Here is a 19,479-nt window from a genome sequence, read left to right as displayed (position 1 = left end):
TGTACAGTGTTAGTACCATTCAGGATGATATTTGTCGTACGTCGTGACCCCATTGTAATCCTCAGTCCAGGATAAGTCAGGCACGAGCTACGTAGGTCATTCTCAGCCATAGTCAGTTAGTCAGTCTAAGTCCCTTAACCCACTTAAAGAGACGCATTCATGCATATACAGCAGTCAGTAGAAACCTTAGGGTTTGCATCAGAAAGCATCTTGCATATTGCGCATCATTCATGCATAGTATCTAGACCATTGCAGGAACCCAGATATCATCCAGTATTTATTAGGATATTTACTAGGATTTTTATGGTATTTTTCCCATCATTTTCATCATTTATACATCATTATTAAGCATGTAACATTTATGGAGCAGTCGGCCAGCATTTAGTGCCAACCGACTAGCTACATTGCTAGTATAAATAGGAGGGATTGATCCATTCTCTCATTCATCTCATAATTCAGCAAAGGATCAATCAAGCGCTTGTCATCCTCAGCCTAAGGAGCATAAGCGATTGCAGTTTCAGCCACCTTTCTTCAGCATTTGTCTGCTACAGCCCTAGGCGCCTCAAACGCATGAGCATTTAGCCATCTACATCAGTAAAACGCATCAGTTCAGCATTCAGCCTTGCATTTTCTGCATCCACACAGTTTTTAGCATTCATCATATCATTGTTTTGCTCCAGCCTCTTGGTGAAGGTAAAATGCAGCATTCATACTCATTTATAGCATTCATATACAGTCTAGAACAGTCCCAAACAGCCCCTCTCTCAGCCCTAGCTTTGCATCCCTCCCTCATTCCATTGGGAAGAGTGCATAGGCTCGAGATTGGACATCTTTGGTGTTTCTACAACAGTATCAGTTCAGCCCAACACTTGGTCTTCAGAGGTCTTGCGTTTGGCTTATTGTCAGTCACACCGTCAGTCTCTTTAAAGATAATAAAGCAAATACTATCTCGGTAACGAGATAGGGGGCCCTTCAGTGGGTGATTCGGGACCCCATACGGTGTATAGTTCTCATCTCTCTAAAGTTTGAAGTATTAAAATGGATTGCTAAACTCGCGAAACTCAGGATACAAAAGACGGTGTGAGCAATTGTGTGACAGGATCCTCCAATACGAAAGACTTCCGCTGCATGTTACATTGGTATCAGATTCAACTTGTCCACACACATTGTATCCTAGCGTGAGGGCATCCTTGGATGGTCAGATTGCGTTCTGGCACGACCACCGACTTCAGTATCATGTCTATAGAAGAGAGTAGTCATAGTCAGAAGACGTCTCCTCTGAAGGAGACCTTGCTCTTCCGACTACCGCAGACACCACCGCTCTTCTTAGAGCTCAGAACCAGCTACTCATGGAGCGTCTCCAACTCTTGGACGCAGCAGCAGGACCTCCTCCGCCGCCTCCAGCAGCCCCTGACTATATCTCCCTCTTCTTTCAAATGGAACAACAAAGGAGAGAAGACGAGGCCCGAAGGAGAGAAAAAGCAAAAGCAAAAGCAGAAAGCAACAAGAAAAAGCAGAAAGACGGGACTATGAGGAAGCCCAATGCAGGATCGACGAAGACCGGCGTCAGGCTGAACTTGCGCTCGGGAGCACCAACGAGAGCTTGATCGATAACGTTACTCGAGCACTAAAGAGGCCATTCATCTTAGATACCTGCATCTCTCTTCAGTATCCCCAGCGTCAGGTGCCACCAGCCAGTAGTCCGTAGCATTAACTACCGTCATTCACAGTCAACCAAATTTCAGTAAGTATGATGGTAAGTGTGATCATTTAGCAGTAAATCAGTTTATTCATCAATTTACTGCTCATTTTCCATTAACTAGGACCACATATCCTCAGGATAGAGTCCACATAGCGGCTGAGCAGCTTCCCATCTCACTGGTGAGGCAATCACTTGGTGGTAGCGTTGGTCTAATCAATATACTGACCAGATCACAGGTGTCACAGCTTTTAGCTGGGATACATTTGTCCATGACCTGAAGACCAGATTTCTTCCGCCCTAGTACATGACCGGTCTGGCAGATGAGTTCTATGGATTCAGACAGAACGGATCTCGAGTGCTTCAGTTTTCCGGAAAGGTTATTACTTTAGCACAGTAGTTAGGGTTATCTGCGCAGGCCAAGATGGAGCAATTCATTCGTGGATTAGATCCTAACATTCGGTTCACAGTTCGTAACTTTGAACCCAGTACATATGACCGGGCTTTGACTCTTGCTCAGAATGAAGATGAACGGAGGCAAGCCCAAGCAGTCATCTCAGTCAAGTACCAAACCCCAGCAGCAGCAATCCTCCGCTTAGCTAGGGAAAGGTAATGCATCTTCTAAAGATACTACTAAGGATGGCAGTAATAGCTCCAGTTCAGGGGGTAAGAAAGATAAAGAATCTAAGCCTAAGAAAATCCCCGATGAAAAGGCTAAAGCAGGCATTACTAGAGGTTATCTTCCTCCAGAGGAGCACAAGAAGTATCAGTCAAAAAATAGATGTTTTTTCTGTCACATCATAGGGCGTGGTAAGAAGGATTGCCACAAATGGCAAGCGGAACAAGCCGCTAAAGCCCCTTTTGCCACAGTTGCCACAGCCTCCCGAGCTCCTCCAGCCCCGCCTACTACCACCAATACGGTTCAACTTTTACCTTCTATGCATCCTATGCCATCAGTGGTATTTGATGCTAAGCAGGAGGGTGAGAGCAATGCTGCACAGAAGAGCCTCATCCGAGCTTATGGCTCTGCCAAGGGTCGACAGTTTGTAGTCCTTTTCGATATGGGTAGTTCTGAGGACGCCATCTCTCCCCAGTTGGCTAACAAAATGAACTGCACATTAGTCCCATATCATCTGGATGTGGACGGGTTTACACCTGGTCTTCGCACCGACATTTCTCAGAAGGCACATCAATTTGCCTTTGAAGTTCAAAAGGCCTCATTCCAACGAGATTTCATCGTCTCGCCTCTGTTGGGGTGTGACATGATCTTAGGAATTCAGTGGTTTCGTCAGTATGAGCCTATTCCCGATTGGGGGCAATTACTATCTGTAAAGGTTTTCCTGAGCCTGTCATGATTCGTGGGGATAGAAGCATTCTTGGTATCCCATTGATTTCGCATCTCCAGGCCCGACGAGCTATCCGCAAGGCAGCAAAAGGAGCACTACTGTATGTTCGTGCTCAAGCAGCCTCTACCTCATTGGTAGCATCCATCTGATCCTCAGTCCCTCAATTAGCAGACCTCCTGTCCAGACATCAGGACATTATATGCTTAGGGACGATCACCCGCCTAATCTCCCACCCTCTTGCCCTGAGGACCATCACATTGATTTGGTCCGTGGATCAGATCCTCCTAGCAGGTTTCCCTATCGTCTTTCCAAGACTTTAGAGGGCGAGTTAGAAAAGTAGTTATCTAAGCTTCTTCGAGCCGGATTTATTCGGCCTTCTTCCTCACCATTTGCTGTACCTATCCTCTTTGTCCAAAAGAAGGACAAGTTTGCACGCCTTTGTGTAGACTACAAGGCATTAAACAAACTCACCATCAAGAATGAGTTTCCTATGCCAAGGATAGAGTATATTTTGGAGCATTTAGACCGTGCTAAGTTTTTCACTAAGATCGACCTCAAGAGTGGTTACCATCAGGTCCGCATTTTCGAAGCTGACATTCCAAAAACAACTTTTCGGACAGAGCGTGGTCGCTACGAGTTCGTAGTCATGCCTTTTGGGCTTACAAATGCACCCACAATCTTCAATAAGATGATGTCTAGGATTTTCGCAGTCCACATTGGGAAGTGTGTTTTCATATTCCTTGATGACATACTAGTCTTCTCGGCCATTGCGGAGCAGCACGAGAAAGATGTGGAGAAAGTCTTGCAACTTTTGCGAGATAATGAGCTCTACATAAACGCCAAAAAGTTAGTCTTTGGTGTTAAGGAAGTTCAGTATCTGGGCTATATCATCGGTTCCGATGGGATTAGATTGGATCCATCAAAGGTTTAAGAAATCTTAGATTGGGACATTCCTAAGACCGCCCAAGAAATCCGCTCATTCGTAGGTCTTTGTCAGGCCTATAGTACGCATGTCCATCAGTTTTCCAACCTTGCAGCACCTCTTACCGACTTGCTCAAGGGGGTGAAGACTCGCAAGTAGAAAGCCTCAATTACACGCAAGGCGCTTGATGCATTCCGTGCACTCCAGAAAGCTGCCTTAGAAGCGCTTGTATTAAAGTTAGCATCTTGGGATGAATGTTTCGGGGTCATTACCGATGCAAGCAATGTAGCCATAGGTGCAGTTCTCCAGCAGGACAATAGATCCGTGGCATACTACAGTAGAAAGTTGGATGTCGCCGAAAAGAATTACTCGGTATATGACAAAAAGCTTTTGGGTGTGATCACAGCGCTTAAACATTGGAAGCCTTTTCTTTATTCACAGAAGTCAAAACAGACCACCAAGCACTTAAGTGGCTTCAACTATGCCAAGTGCCTAGTGGAGTGATCGTCAGGCCAAGTGGAGTCAACTCTTCCAACAGTTTGGAGGAATGATTGAATACATCCCTGGTAAGCATAACCCAATAGCAGATGCTCTTAGTCGAAAGGCTAGCATCCAGGCAGTCCAAGAATCTACCATTCTCGAAATCACAGGGAAGGACTTAGATAGCATGAAAGACCAATATGTCGACTCCCCTGAGTTTGGTACTTAGTACAATTTGGTCCTCAATTCTGAGCTAGGCCATTATTCAGTACAGAATGGTTGGTTGTTCTTCAAGAACCGCCTCTGTGTCATTCGAAAAAAGCGTTCTGCTCTTCTCCATGATGCCCATGACTCCTTAGTTGGAGGACATAGGGGTATCAACAGTACCCTCGAGAAATTAGAACGGTTCTTTTATTGGCCAAAGATGAGGCGTGATGTATATTCATGTTCAAGCCTGTAAGATGAGGCGTGATGTATATTCACATGTTCAAGCCTGTAAGATTTGTCAAAAAGTAAAGGTTCCACATACAAAGAAGGCTGGTTTACTTTATCCTTTGCCTATCCCCGACAGGCCTTTCATCGACATATCTATGGACTTTTTAGGGCCTCTTCCAGCATCACTATCTCGGTAACGTGATACGGGGCCCTTCAGTGGGTGATTCGGGACCCCATACGGTGTACAGTTCTCATCTCTCTCTCTCTCATATCTCTCTAAAGTTTGAAGTATTAAAGTGGATTGCTAAACTCGCGAAACTCAAGATACAGAAGACGGTGTGAGAATTTGTGTGACAGGATCCTCCAATACGAAAGACTTTCGCTGCATGTTTCAGATCTGGATCTACCTTTCAACTTCTTCTTTTGGGGTGGATCCTGGTTGTCATTCTTTGTCTTGTCCTCCATCCAAGGCATGTATAAAGCCTCGACTTGCAAAGCTTTGTCTGGGGCTTCGTCCAAAGATTTTGGACCAGCCATATACAGTGCTTCCATAAGCTTAGGGTGTAGTCCATTTACAAACTTAACGCATTTTCTTTAGCTGTGGAATAGGATTATAAGAAGTAAACTTCAATGAAACACTTGAAAAGTTGTTAAGATAAGTTGCCACATTCTTGCTAACTTTATGTTTTACCTCATCCCATTCTTTTTGCACATCTGCTTCAAAATTTGCGGGTAGAAACTTCTTGTTGAACATAACCTCGAAGTCGGTCCATGTCTTTGGCCCCGTTCCTTCTTGTACCACTTTTAGTCACCAATTCAAGGCCGCATCCTTCAAGTGCATGTGAACCATGCGAAGCTTGGATTTTTCAGAGAAGTCCTCTCCTCTAAAAGCGGCATCGAATTGCTATAAATAAAAGATAAAGATTTTTGTGTATCCCTTTTACGGTCTACCAATGAAAGCATCGAACTTGACACGTTTCTCTCTCGGCTTGAAGTCCATTTTGCCGGTTGATGTAGGCTCCTTTGCCTTCCTTTCCCTTAGTTGTCCCAAAGAGCCTACATTTGAGACAGCGGGCCTAGGAATATCGTCCTTGTCTCCTCCACGAGAAACAGACTTGGTGCGTCTAGATTCTTTTGCAATCGTGACTCCTTTGGCACCTTTAGTAGCTTCAACTTCTTCAGCTTTGGTGGCTGTATCCTTGATGAAGTCTTCAAACATTTGAGCCCTTCTTTTGTCATGTTTCCTTTTGGCTCTCCAAGCAAGGAACTCTTGATCTTTGAGCAAACGCTTGAATTGCTGAAAATCATTGCACTCTTCTGATGACATGGCCGCAGTCTCATGAGTAATGGATTGACGACCTTGGATTCCTATCCTAAAGTCTTGGATCGGCCTCATAGTTGTTTCTTTCATTAGGCCCTTGGTTGCCCTCTACTCTCGACATGGCTGTGTCACCCCAAGAAAGATTCCTCGAGAGAAATCCTGCTTTGATACCCCTGTAAGCCAAGCGGGGCGTGCAGTGACAGATTCCATCACGTATCCAAGAGAGAGAAATATAGAGAGGGAAGATAGAGAGGGAGAGAGAGAGGGGTTTAGGGAACTTTGCGCAATACACACACACTAAGCGAGGTACCGGCCCCGCCCTCTTTCAGGAATTTATTTAGGAACAATCCACGGGCTCGCAAGACAAGATCAATACATCAATGAATACAAAAGCAAACAAATATGCTGATGTAGAAATCCAAGTCGATGTCGAGGCACGAGATCCTAATGCCGAGCACACCACAAGGATGGCCCACAAGAATCTCTCACTGAGCTAGTACCAGTCCAAGTCCAAGTCCAAATCCAAATCCAAATCCAAATCCAACAAACCCCAAGTCTGTACACAAGGTACATAGGAGATACGTGTAGATGACGAAGTATATGATGTGTGCTGGCAGATGGTGGTTGTAGACAGGTGTAGGTCGCAACTAGACGGTACGCAACGCAGGCAAGCGTGCTGTCAGCAGTCGGCGGCACAATAGGTGGCGCAACTCTAGTTGTAGGGGCGGTGTAGGCAGGTTGGCGGGGGCGCTGTCAGGCCTTCGGTGGTGGTGCTGGACAGTAGGGGCCGGGTGGGTGGCAATGCTGGCTGCAGGCGGCGATGGCCAGTACAACAGGGCTGGCTGATCAATCTCAGAGGCGGCAGCCAAGTGTAGGTGGCGTTGACTTAGCAGACGAGTGGTGATGAAAAACTCCAAGCTCCGATGATGGTCACCATACCTTGTTCATGATGAGAAGAGAGAGGCTCATGCTAGTTTTATGGTAGAGGGGAGCCCTACTTTTTTGCCGGAAAGCTAGCCAAGCTTTTGCTTTTACCTTTTGGCTTTGCTTTTGCTCTTTTTCACTTTACATAATAAAATATTACTGAAATATGGCCAGCTTTTTCAAAATTCTTTGTGCTTTGCTTTTCCGGCTTTAGGGCTTTGCTTTTTGGCCGTAGCGCTGCTTTTTGAAAAAGCAGCTTTTTGCGATTTGGTCCTCCTCAATCTCCTCTTGCCAGTGGTGCTCCTAGCTCGCGGTCAACTCAGTTTGACTTTTTTTTTTTTGCTTTTTGACCGAAACTGGTGCGTTTCCATGAGCAAACCTTATGGTCCCTATCCCCATGCCTTCTTTTACGTGTCCAATGTCTGGGCAAGGGTTCCATCATGTGAATAGAGTGCTAGGAAGGGCAACTAGTTACAACGGTGGGGAAGGGTGCTTAGGGTAAGCGAGCCACCAATACACTAGAAAGAACCGAAATAGTGACTTTTCCTTAACGGTTCTTGCGCAATGCTGGAATCTAGGGGCTCTACCCCATCCAAGTAGTCAACCCGCATGGGTGTGAGAAAAGAAAATAATTTACAGGTTCACTAGAACACTCATGCTAATGTGCTAGGGTTTTCAGAGAGATAAAAAAGAGTGCATCGGAAGCACACATACAACACACACATGAGTTCTAAACTACTGTATGTATTATGTACAAGAATAAGTGTAGAAGTGGAATTCAAGTACAAGAAGTGGCTGATAATGAAGACGTCAATTCACAGCCCATGCTTTTCCAAAGATCTCCTTGGCCAGCCACACCTAGGAGAAGCACTATGTAGATGTTGGGTGTTGGACTCACACACTCACACACACAAACCTGCACATTAGGGTTAGGTGCAAGGTAGAGAAGCTCACACACAGAAATGAGAGAGAGAGAGAGAGAGCCAAAAGTGTGGTATCCACAAAATGCAAGTCAACCCTTGCATGTGTGCCACATCCATATAATATAGAAGTACAAAATATTATATGTTAGAGTGTTCTTTCACACTTGATGTCCAAGGGGAAAAACCACATGGGAAAAAAGTGCCCTTGGTTAAGCCCTGTTCACACATAGCACTACCATAAGTGAGCATATGCCTACAAATCCCCCCTGTAGTGGAAGTGTGAACCTGTACAAGGTAGCAGATCACTCTCTGTATGAGAGTAAGCCCAAAGCTTTGCGGAAAGCTTCAAACTTTTCTCGAGGTAAAGCCTTTGTGAGTAGATCTGCAACATTATCCTGTGTAGGGCAATAAGATAAACTGATCTCCCCTGCATGTAGCCTCTCTCTGACATAGTGATAATGAATCTCTATGTGCTTGGTACGTGCATGAAATACTGGATTTCGTGCCACGGCCATAGCACTCTGGCTATCAGTGAGAATGGTGGTGGGTGTCTGCTGACACTCACGAAGATCGGCCAATAGTCTCCTCAACCATACACAATCTACTGTAGCTGTAAAGACTACCCTGTACTCAGCCTCACAAGTAGATGTAGCAACAGTGGGTTGCTTTTTACTCAACCAAGATATGCATGAGCTGCCAAGAAAAAAACAATTCCCACTGGTGGATTGCCTGGTATCATAATCACCAGCCCAATCTGAATCACTGTATGCATATAGCTGCAAGCTGCCCCCCCTGGGATAGAACAAACCAAGATCCAGGGTACCCTTAAGATATCGAAAAATACGTTTGACTGCTTGCCAATGCTTTGTGCCTGGGCTGTGCATGAATTTGCTCAACAAAGACACTCCAAAAGATATGTCTGGCCTCGTGTTACACAAGTAAATGAGGCATCCCACTGCCTGGCTATAAAGGCCGGCCTCAAAAGGCTCTCCAATATCATGCATAGTAAGTCGTACACCTGGTTCTACCGGAGTAGAAATGGGCTTACATTCATCCATGTGAAACCTTTTTAGCAAACTTTTTATGTACTTAGTTTGCTGCATAACAATGCCATCATCTGTATGCATAAACTGTATGCCGAGATAGTAGTGTAAAGGCCCCAAATCTGACATATCAAATTCAGCTTTCAAATCAGCTTTGAAATCTGAAATTTGTGCTTTGCTTGTACCTGTAATGAGCATGTCATCTACATACAAGATGACTATGAGAATATCGGCATCGGTTTTCTTCACATACAATGTGCTTTCAGCTGGACTATTCTCATAACCTTGGCTGGTTAGATGAGCATGTATCTTATCATACCAAGCTCTTGGAGCTTGCTTTAACCCATACAATGCTTTGTGCAACCTGCATACTTTATGTTCCTCACCAGGAACTACAAAACCAATGGGCTGATTTACATATACTTCCTCCTGTAAATCCCCATTTAAGAATGCAGTTTTGATATCCAATTGACGCACTTTCCATCCTTTATGGGCAGCCAATGCAATCACAGATCTTATTGTGGTCATTCTCGAAGTAGGAGCAAAAGTCTCTTCATAATCTATTCCCTTTTTCTGGGAGTAGCCTTTAGCCACAAGTCTTGCTTTGTACCTGTCAATAGTACCATCAGACTTTCTTTTGACTTTGTACACCCACTTTGTTCCAATTACATGCTTGCCTTTAGGCAATTCCACAAGATCCCATGTATTGTTCTTCATGATAGAAGAAATTTCAGCTTGCATAGCTTGCAACCAATGCTCATTCTCATGTGCTTCTTCATAAGAAGAAGGCTCTTCTGAATCAAAGATACCACCCATTGCGAATGCAGACTCCCCACGATGTACATTCAAAGCATGGCTGGAACTAGCCCTTGTTCTACCTGTGAGTGGAGCTGCAAGTTTGCTTTCTTGCAAAGTTTTCAGCAACCATCTTGGCACTGACTTGGCTGTGTCTATGGCTGTTTGCTCTTCCCTGACAAGATCTTCCACTTCTTCCATAGAAGGGGGCTGAATGGCTGGCTGGTCCACATGTTCTACATGTGGATTTTCTTGTGTAGGGGCTGGCTGATCTGAATCCCCCCTAATTGCAATGGGTAAAAGTCCATCAAACATATCCTGTAAGCCTGTATCATTGCTTTTATACAAGCTGACCATGGGCTGTTCTGAATTTTCAGCAAATACCACATCTCTACTTACAAAAATCCTTCGTGTAGTTGGATTATAAAGACGGTATCCTTTGCTTTCATTGCTGTAGCCCACAAAAATGCATTTAATTGCTTTGTCATCAAGCTTTGTTCGGAGTTGTGGTCTGGCACATGTGCATATGCCAAACACCCAAATGTACGCATATAATCCACAGTTGGCTTTCGGCTATACCAAGCTCCATGGAGGTGTCCGCATTGGACCACATACATCACCCAAAAGTTTCCCCTATGGAGGTGTCCGCATTGGACCACATACATCACTATGTATGAACTGTAATTTACTTTCAGCTCTAACAGCTCCATCTTTGGGGAATGGTTTCCGTTGCATCTTTCCCAAAATACACCCCTCACATACATGTCTTGGTGGAGACTTAAGAGGCGGCATATTATCAACCATATGATGCTTCTGCAAAAGCATCAAACTCTGAAAATTTACATGTCCAAAACGAGCATGCCATAGCTCTGCATCATGCATAGCAGGATTGTGGGCAGCCACTGTATTTACATCATAAGTGCGCTTGTCATAGCTGTCCAGCTTATACAAGCCTTTGTATCGTGTTCCAGAAGTGACTATTTCATAACCCTTTGATGGATCTTTTACCAAACACTTCCCGTCTTCAAATTCAACCTTTAAACCTTGGTCGTTTATGGCTGAGACGGAGAGCAGATTTTTTTTAATTCCTGGAACATACAATACATTTTTCATACATATATTGGTACCATTGGCTGCAATAAGTATGACATTACCAATTCCCTTTACTGGATATGTGGTATGATCTGCACATGATACAGTGCGGCCATAGTTGTCACGGTACGAAAATACGATACCGTACGGTACGATACCGTACGGGAATATTCGGTACGATATGAAATTTTGGGATACGGTACGATAAAATACGGTTTTTTAAATTAAAGAACACCTACAAACATAGACATTTTCAATTTGGAAGGGTAGAGTCTAGAGAAGTTGTTTCAAACCAAAATATCATTAAAAACAACTAAACAAGTTTGAAGTGACAAACAAAAGTACATAAGTATAGAGGTGCGATGCGATCATGCGCGCTAGGCGCGAGTACAAAAAGAGAGGCTAGAGCCAAGGCCCAAGGAGAGACTAGACAAAGGCATCACTATCAGAGCTCTCGCTGAAATCATCCTCATGAGAAGAGGACACATCAGTGGCCTCGCCGAAGTCGCCATCGCTAAGAAGGTTGCCCTCATCATCGAACTCGGGCTCTCTAAGCTCATGTGAGAAGCCAAAGGGAGCATCCTCATCTGCAAGAGCGAGTGTGGAGCTACCCGATCCACGCCGCACATAGGTATGCACTATGTCCCTGGGAGCACCACGAACCGTGCATCCACGGCTTCCTACTTGCACTCCTCTGCCACTACCTCCACGCCCACGACGAGTGCGAGTAGGTCGTCGATCAAATGACTCGAGCTCTCGATAGATCTCTGCATAGATCCTCTCCTCCTCCTCATCCTGCACTTTGTTTACACTCTGAAGAGTGTCCCCTGTGAGCTTGAATGTATCCACATTCACCTACATTGTACAATGATCAAGTGACAAGCAATGTATTAGAATTTGGTTCCAAATTTCAATAAACATTGAAGTTTGAAATTTGAATGCTTATAACTTATAACTTATAAGTTGTAACTTATACCTGTCTCGCTGATTCCATCTTTTGCATTGCGCGCAGCATGCGCAAGTTAGCGCGGCAATACACTAGCCGCTCTAACTGTTGCGTGCTCAAGCGATTACGTAACTTCGTGTGTACAAGTGAGTAGGAACTCCAGTTCCTCTCACATGCACCCGAAGAGCAATCCTGAGCTAGGATTCTCAAAGCCACCTTTTGGAGGCTTGAGAGCGCATACCCAAATGTCTCCCACCAAAAGAGGGGCTTCACAAGGGATTCCCTCTTCCAACAGGTAGTAGATGCAAACGCGGCTCCTCCCCTTTGGTCATTGTAGCTTATGAGCTCCTCAAGGAACTTCCCATGGCGATCCTCCGGCAATGCTTTGGGCAAGTAAGCATCTCGGGCTTCAAGTAGCTCCACGTTGGTGAAGAGGGCGGGTGATTTGTAAGCCGGATGCAATAAAGCGGCAAGACCATGGATAGGTCTTCGCATCCACTTCCATCTCTTCTCCACAATGGCCAACATACCATCGCGCTTCTCCTCGTCGATGGAAGGAGAAACGCGTAACTCTGCTATGGCCTCTCCCATGAAGTGAACAAGAAGGCCCATGGTGGCTCCCTCCATGTCGGTCATCCGCAATACCCTATAGAAGGGCGTGACCGCAATGACAATAGTGCGGACCGACTGCCAAAACTCCTCCTTTAGGCAAAGCCGTTGCATGGCTTTGGCCTCCGCCGATTCTCGCTCATCCCACTCATTCCACATTGTGGAGACCACTGTTTGGCGAAGGGAGGATTTCACATCGTGGAGGCGCTCCAAGACGAGCCACATGTAGGCGAAGCGTGTAGATGAAGGCTTCTTCAATTCCAACTTGCTATGTTCGCGGAACATGGCAAGCACCTTCACCTTTGTGGTGAAGAAGGTAACAATAGAGATAGCTTCGGTCATTACTTCCTTCATCCACACTAACTTGCCCATATCCTCCATGAGCAAGTCAATGCAATGGGAGGCACAAGGCGTCCATACTATGGAGGGATAGTCCTTCTCGAGCAACTTCCCCATCCGACGGCAATTTGAAGCGTTGTCGGTGATGACTTGCACCACGTTCTTCGATCCAACCTACATGTCACAATGCACATGAATGGATGCAATGAGCGTATGCCGTATGAGACTTGAGTCATGACTCATGATATAGCCACATATGATCATATGATTCATATCACATATACCAAAGCCTAAACTTTAAAGACTTTAGTGCAATTTGAAAGTTGGAACTTACCTCCATGATGGCTTGCTTGATATGGCGATATATGAATGCACCCGATGTTTTCCTCCCCGCCTTTCCGGAATCCACGCCCCGCACAAAGTATGTGCCAAGAGGGCAAGAGACAAGTATATTGATGATGCCTCTCTTCTTCCGGTCACTCCATCCGTCGGAGAGGATGCTACACCCATACTTGGACCATGCCGCCCGCACCGGATTGAGAGATCTATCGATTCTTTCCCTCTCGTCCACAAGCCTCTTCGTGCGCATGTCATGATAGGAGACGCCGGTCCATCCTTCACATGGGCCCACATTTGCAATGGCTTTCACCATTGACTTCCATTGATCTACCTTGAGCACATGGAATGAGAGATTGCACTCAATAATGGTGCGTGCAATCTCTATATCCGCTAGCCGTTGCCGTTCTCGGAGATGTGATAGAGAAGAAGAGAACCCCCCGGTGGCTTGGGCTAGAGTGGCTTGCCTCATGGGAGACTCAAGCCTTTGTCTCTTTGAGGAGGCGGTATCGTACCGTACGATTCGTACGTACGATTCCAGTCGTACGCGTACGAGAAACAACCCACTGTGCGGCCATTTAAAGGATAAACCAAGTGCTGAAATACATCTTTGCATGAAGTGATGTGGCTCGAAGCACCACTATCAAAATACCATGATGCATTTTGTCTGTCAGATGCAATGCAAGACATATCAGTGTCCGAAGCACTTGGTGTGTCACTAGTGCATGTGACCAAAAAAGTGTACTCTTCCTGGATTACATTAGCTGATTGCTGTGCTTTGTCATCCGAAGAGTCTGCTACTGCATTGCCTGCTTCTTTCCTTTTCTCTTTTGCAATCCTTTTTCTACATTCACTGATGTAGGTCCAGGCTTATGGCAGTAGTGACATTTGCCCTTCTTTTTGGGCTTGTTTGCATCCCCTTTGTCAGACTTTTCAACACTAGAAGAGGGCTGTCCATGACCAGCCTTGCTAGACTGTTGTCCCCTATGCTTAAAGCTCTTTGCTTTACCCTTATCCTTGGCTGTAAATGCCTTTTCTCCACCACGGTTGCTCGATATGTTTGCTCTTGTTTGCTCTTCCTGCAAGAGTAAACCCACGAGCTCTTCAAAAGTGACGGGATCACCACCTCCTCTCATTGAGAGGTTGAGAGAGGTGTGAAAGCCCAAGTAGGAAGGCGGTAAAGAATGAAGAGTGTTGGTGACCGTCTGTCTGTTTGGGATAACCTCATCAATGTTGAGCAATTGTTCCTGCAAATCTTTCACTTTGGTGAGATGATCTGCCATAGAGTCACCCTCATCCATAGAAAGAAGATCCAATCGCCTCTTCAAGTAGGCAACTCTTGCCTCGTTGCGTACCTGATACATTGCTTCCAATGTGTCCCATGCAAGCTTCGATGTCTTGCATGAACGAATGTGCGGAATAATAGTCCTTTTCACTGAAAGGGCTATCAATGACATGGCCTGTGCATCTCTAGAGTCCCATCTCTTCTGCTCTTGTGTGGGAGCAGGATCTACATCAGGAGCTCTTTGAGCACCTCCCCTTTGAGACGTGGCTGGCTGTATGGTAAGTGGGCGTGTGTCATCACCACACACGATGCCCCAAAGCCCTTTGGCTACCAGCAAATTACGGATCATAAAACTCCAGAGGGAGTAGTTAGATCCATCCAGCTTGTCCTCCTGGGTGAGCACACCAAATACATCTGTAGCATTCTGTGCCATGTCAACAAAGTATAACTGCAAGCAAACCAAGCACCACTGTGCACTGCCAGGCAACCAAATGTCATGTGCAAATGTATGCCTGCAAACCAAAGCAAGTGTAAACCTGCACCAAATTGTCCAATTACACTCAATGTGTATACATACGCGACAAATCGCAGCTGTAATGCCCAATTACATGCTCCAATCAGAAAATCCCCAATTTTTATGCACTCCAATCGCTTCAATGTGCATCTAATTGGCCAATTTTCACAAAAGCCCCAAATTTCTGCAAATGTAAGAGCTTCAATTTGCCAATTTTGACCTCAATTTTGAAAACCCCCAAATTTCTGCAAATGAGAGAGGTTCAATTTGCTGATTTTGACCTCTATTTCGAAAACCCCCAAATTGCAGTCAAAGCAACATGCCCAATTTTATCAATTTGTCTTGAAATTGAGAAATTCCCCATTTTGCCTAAATCCTGTACCACCTGCAAGCTTTCAAATCTTCTTGGCAAAATCTGCCTGCAAACCAAATGTTTATTTTTTCTGTTTGCTGAAACAAAGGTACCTGGGCAGCAATGATGCACAGCTGGGAAGATGTAGCACGGAAGAGTCATTTTGCAGGTGGAGAATCAACGTTGTTGGCCAAGGTTGAAGAGAGTCGTTTTGGAGGTGGAGAATACACTGAGCTGCAGGCTGGTGTATGCACGTGGCAGCTGGTGGAGGCGTGCAGAGCTGCACGACATGCACACAGGTGACGAGGCGTGCAGAGGACAGCAAGGCGGAGGCGTACTCTGGGCGGTGGCAGACGAGCAGAGGCGGGCAGGCGTGCTGGTGTTGGGCAGGCGAATGTTGGGTAGTCGAGCAGGCGGAATGTTGGGGAGCTGTCGGGTCCCAGTGGACGAGCAGCAGGCGTGCTGGAGTCGGCTAGGTGAGCTGGAGTCGTGGGCTAGCGCGAATGGCCTGTAACAGGCGAGCGAGCAGTGGAGCCGGAGTCGACGGTGTCGGAACGGGTCGGAGCATAGACGGCCGACGGAGCACAGACGGTGGCCTTGGTCTAGCGATGGGCGAGCGCGCAAGTGCCTGGAGTCGACGGCGGAGGACGGACGGCGGCCGGAGCAGAAACGTCGACGGCGGAGGACGACGCTGATCGGTCGGAACGGCGAGCGCAGGGCGACGGCGGCGGCGAGGTCTGGGTGACGGTGACGGCGGCGAGGTCTGGGTGACGGACGAGAGCACGTGCGGATCGTTGACGGGCCAGGCCGGGCCGGGACGGAGGTGACGAAGCTCCCAAGCGCGGACGGACGGGCATGACGCCGGCTGGAGGAGTGGCGCCGCCCGCGAGGCTGGGCGGTGGAGGTGGGCGGGCGGGACGCCGGCTGGAGGAGTGGCGCCGCCCGCGAGGCTGGGCGGTGGTGGTGGGCGGGCGGGACGCTGGCTGGAGGAGTGGCGCCGCCCGCGAGGCTGGGTGGTGGTGGTGGGCTCCCCACTAGTGCCGCCCGATTGTGGTGGCTGGAGGGAGGAGCGTCGACGGAACCGGCGGACGGAAAGCTCTGACGGACGGCGACGGAAATTCGCAGTCGACGGAAAAACACAGCGTCGACGGAATTTCGCAGTTTTTTTCTGCAGATTCTGCATAGCCACCACTCCAGGGCCAGCTCCCAGCTCTGATACCAAATGTTGGGTGTTGGACTCACACACTCACACACACAAACCTGCACATTAGGGTTAGGTGCAAGGTAGAGAAGCTCACACACAGAAATGAGAGAGAGAGAGAGAGAGAGCCAAAAGTGTGGTATCCACAAAATGCAAGTCAACCCTTGCATGTGTGCCACATCCATATAATATAGAAGTACAAAATATTATATGTTAAGAGTGTCCTTTCACACTTGATGTCCAAGGGGAAAAACCACATGGGAAAAAAGTGCCCTTGGTTAAGCCCTGTTCACACATAGCACTACCATAAGTGAGCATATGCCTACAGTAGATGCCTAGCACTGAAAAATGTATATGAGAATGACGATTTCGTAATATATGTATTTTGCTGGTCAACCTGTTTTATTAGTGTTGGCATGTTGTTCAATGAGCTGCAATCGAGGAGGAAACAAAACATAGAAGGGACCTTGAACCCGTGCTACTCAAAGGAAGGGCCTAAGTGATTGGATCCACACAATAGTAGCAAAATCATGACATTAGACACACATAAATTGTGATACACCTCACCTATAGTACAGGTCGGCCAGCCTTGGGCAGAAGTTGGGTAGGTGGGTAGCTGCCAGTGCCATGTGGCCAGCTACTTGACATGTGGCAAGTTGGCCGACAGCATGCCAACCAGCACTGGTATGTGCTATAAATACGTGTGTAGAGAAATTGTCAATTTGTGAGTGCTAGACTTCATAGAGCGTTTCTCCATAGGCGAAGTGCTAGCCATGAGTATGCAGTAGGTAACAAGGCTGCATTTGGCATTTTTACTTAGCCATATCTTCTGTATTTAATATAGTGGTAAACTATTTCTTGTACATAATACATAACAAAAGTTTTAGAACTCGTGTGTGCTCTGTGCGTTGATTCCGTTGTACTTGACTCTCACCCTAGCACATAGACATGAGTGTTCTACATAAACTTTTGTGGGCACTTTGAAGGATACAATTGCCATTATTTACAGTGGGGATTAAGAAAGCTCCCATAGACGTGGCAACCATGTTTTGATTCAACTAAGAGGAAACCAAAACCCATCAACTGAAGTAGAGATTTCACCAGCCAGGGTATTTCCGAGTATGAAATGGGTCTGGTAGACTCCAGGACGTCGAAATTTATTGAAAGTACAAGCTTTGGGAATGGGGGATTATCCTGGAATACAAACGATCACACTCCTAAAATTTAGGAGAGTTGCTATTTCTGGCCCGACTCCGATGGAAATTCTGTTCGCGTCAATACATCTGGAATTGAGCAGATACCAAGAGTTGCCAAAGTACCTATAACAAATGGGCTACTAGTTGGGATATTTTTAGAGATAAAGATTATGGGAGAATATATGGATAATCCGGCATCTCCCATAGGGAGAGTAAGGCTCTCGTAGCTTGTACATGATATTATTCTCCTTGCATAATAAATTACTCCCGGGGGGGGGGGGGTCGGCCCATTTTGGTCTCTATGCGGTGTCACATGTGCAACTTCTATTTTCAGCTTTGTGGTTTGTTTAATGGCTGTGATTAAATGCCGAAATGTTTAATTATGCTCATAGTCAAGTGATGCATGCCCACTTCCGCACTTCTCGGGCGAGTTACATTGGATTATACATAGCAATACCAGGCATAATTGGAAGTGAACATTATGGTTTCTTGGAGTCTACGAGGAGGCGTCTATCTTCTATCTTTGTATTATGGAAGCTGCTTCTCAAGCTCAAAGCAAGCTATATTGGAGTTCTATTTGTTTCATGGCTTCATGATGTTCTCAGCAAATAAGAAGAGCTAAGTATTCTTTGAGGTTACAAAGCTATTACTTTTTGATTCTTCATGGTTTATGTATTTTGAACACCTAACCCTTGTGTGTAAATGCAAAGGAGAAGTGTTGTATGTTTTTCTTGAATGTGTTTCTAGAGGTAATCTCTATTGTGAGCACAATGCTTGAGGATTGCAATATATGACATGGTTATATATATATGGTCATCTTTTGCATTATTCAGTTTGATGGCTTTATGGACTTATGGCTCCCTTTAATGGGATGAATTCTTTTCATAGCTCCCTTTATTGGGATGGATTATATCTATGGAGATCTCTTTCTTGGACGAGATTTATATAGATATTGGGCTTCGCAAGCAATTTCTATGGACGAATCTATCCGAGTTTATAGAGAAGATATATTTGGATATCTCATGGATATGATGCTTTTATGGATAAAGTCCACCTCTACTCCAAGGTGTGTGGTCAGCACGGAGTATGTGGTAAGAGTTATGGTATACATGTCTAGATTCTTTGAGTTCTTTTCTAGGGATTTGGATCTATCCTCAGGTTTATGGATCATGTTTATGGCTCCTTTTACTGGGATGGATTACTCTTTTTGGCTCCCTTTATTTGAGATGCATTGGACTTATGGAACTCATGGTTCACATACCCTGTGTAGTGTTCTCTTGTCATACGTGCTCTCTTGAAGATTGTTTCTACCATGTGTGGGTGGAACAATAGAGAGCAGATGGAAGGGAATATGGGCACTTCAGAGGGTAGTGTCGAGCACAACATACCGTGTGTAGTGTTCTCTTGTCCTACGTGCTCTCTTGAAGATTTTTTCTACCATAGAGAGCACATGGAAGGGAACATGGGCACTTCAGAGGGTAGTGTCAAGCACAACATACCCTGTGTAGTGTTCTCTTATCCTACGTGTTCTCTCGAAGATTGTTTCTACCATGTGTGGGTGGAACAATAGAGAGTAGATGGAAGGGAACATAGACACTTGAGAGTGTGGTGTGAGTTGGTGGCCGAAATGCCTATAAACTATGTGTAGCAGAAATGCTTATGGAACACCAGGCTATCTATGCCTGCAAGTGATTATTTTATCTTATTACTTGAGCCCATCT

General features: G+C 45.8%; 2 protein-coding genes across 12 annotated transcripts in view; one reads left to right on the top strand and one right to left on the bottom strand.

Annotated features, from left to right (window-relative positions):
* The window catches only part of LOC147632108 (protein TIC 22, chloroplastic-like), a 141,612-nt gene that overhangs the window by 64,843 nt on the left and 57,290 nt on the right, over positions 1 to 19,479 (top strand). The window lies entirely within an intron of this gene.
* On the bottom strand, positions 11,091 to 13,709 carry LOC147632110 (uncharacterized). Its single transcript, XM_086808676.1, has 2 exons — positions 11,957 to 13,709; positions 11,091 to 11,835 (listed from the first exon to the last, which is right to left on the bottom strand). The coding sequence occupies exons 1-2, from the start codon at positions 12,989 to 12,991 to the stop codon at positions 11,407 to 11,409; spliced, it is 1,464 nt and encodes a 487-aa protein (XP_086664802.1). The 5' UTR covers positions 12,992 to 13,709; the 3' UTR covers positions 11,091 to 11,406.

Source organism: Cibotium barometz, chromosome 14 (assembly GCF_041138505.1).
Source record: "Cibotium barometz isolate CiBa-2024 chromosome 14, ASM4113850v1, whole genome shotgun sequence".
NCBI classification, from domain to species: Eukaryota; Viridiplantae; Streptophyta; class Polypodiopsida; order Cyatheales; family Cibotiaceae; genus Cibotium; species Cibotium barometz.
The sequence above is the reverse complement of the archived record's forward strand: the minus strand, read 5'-3'. Positions and strand labels throughout refer to the sequence as shown.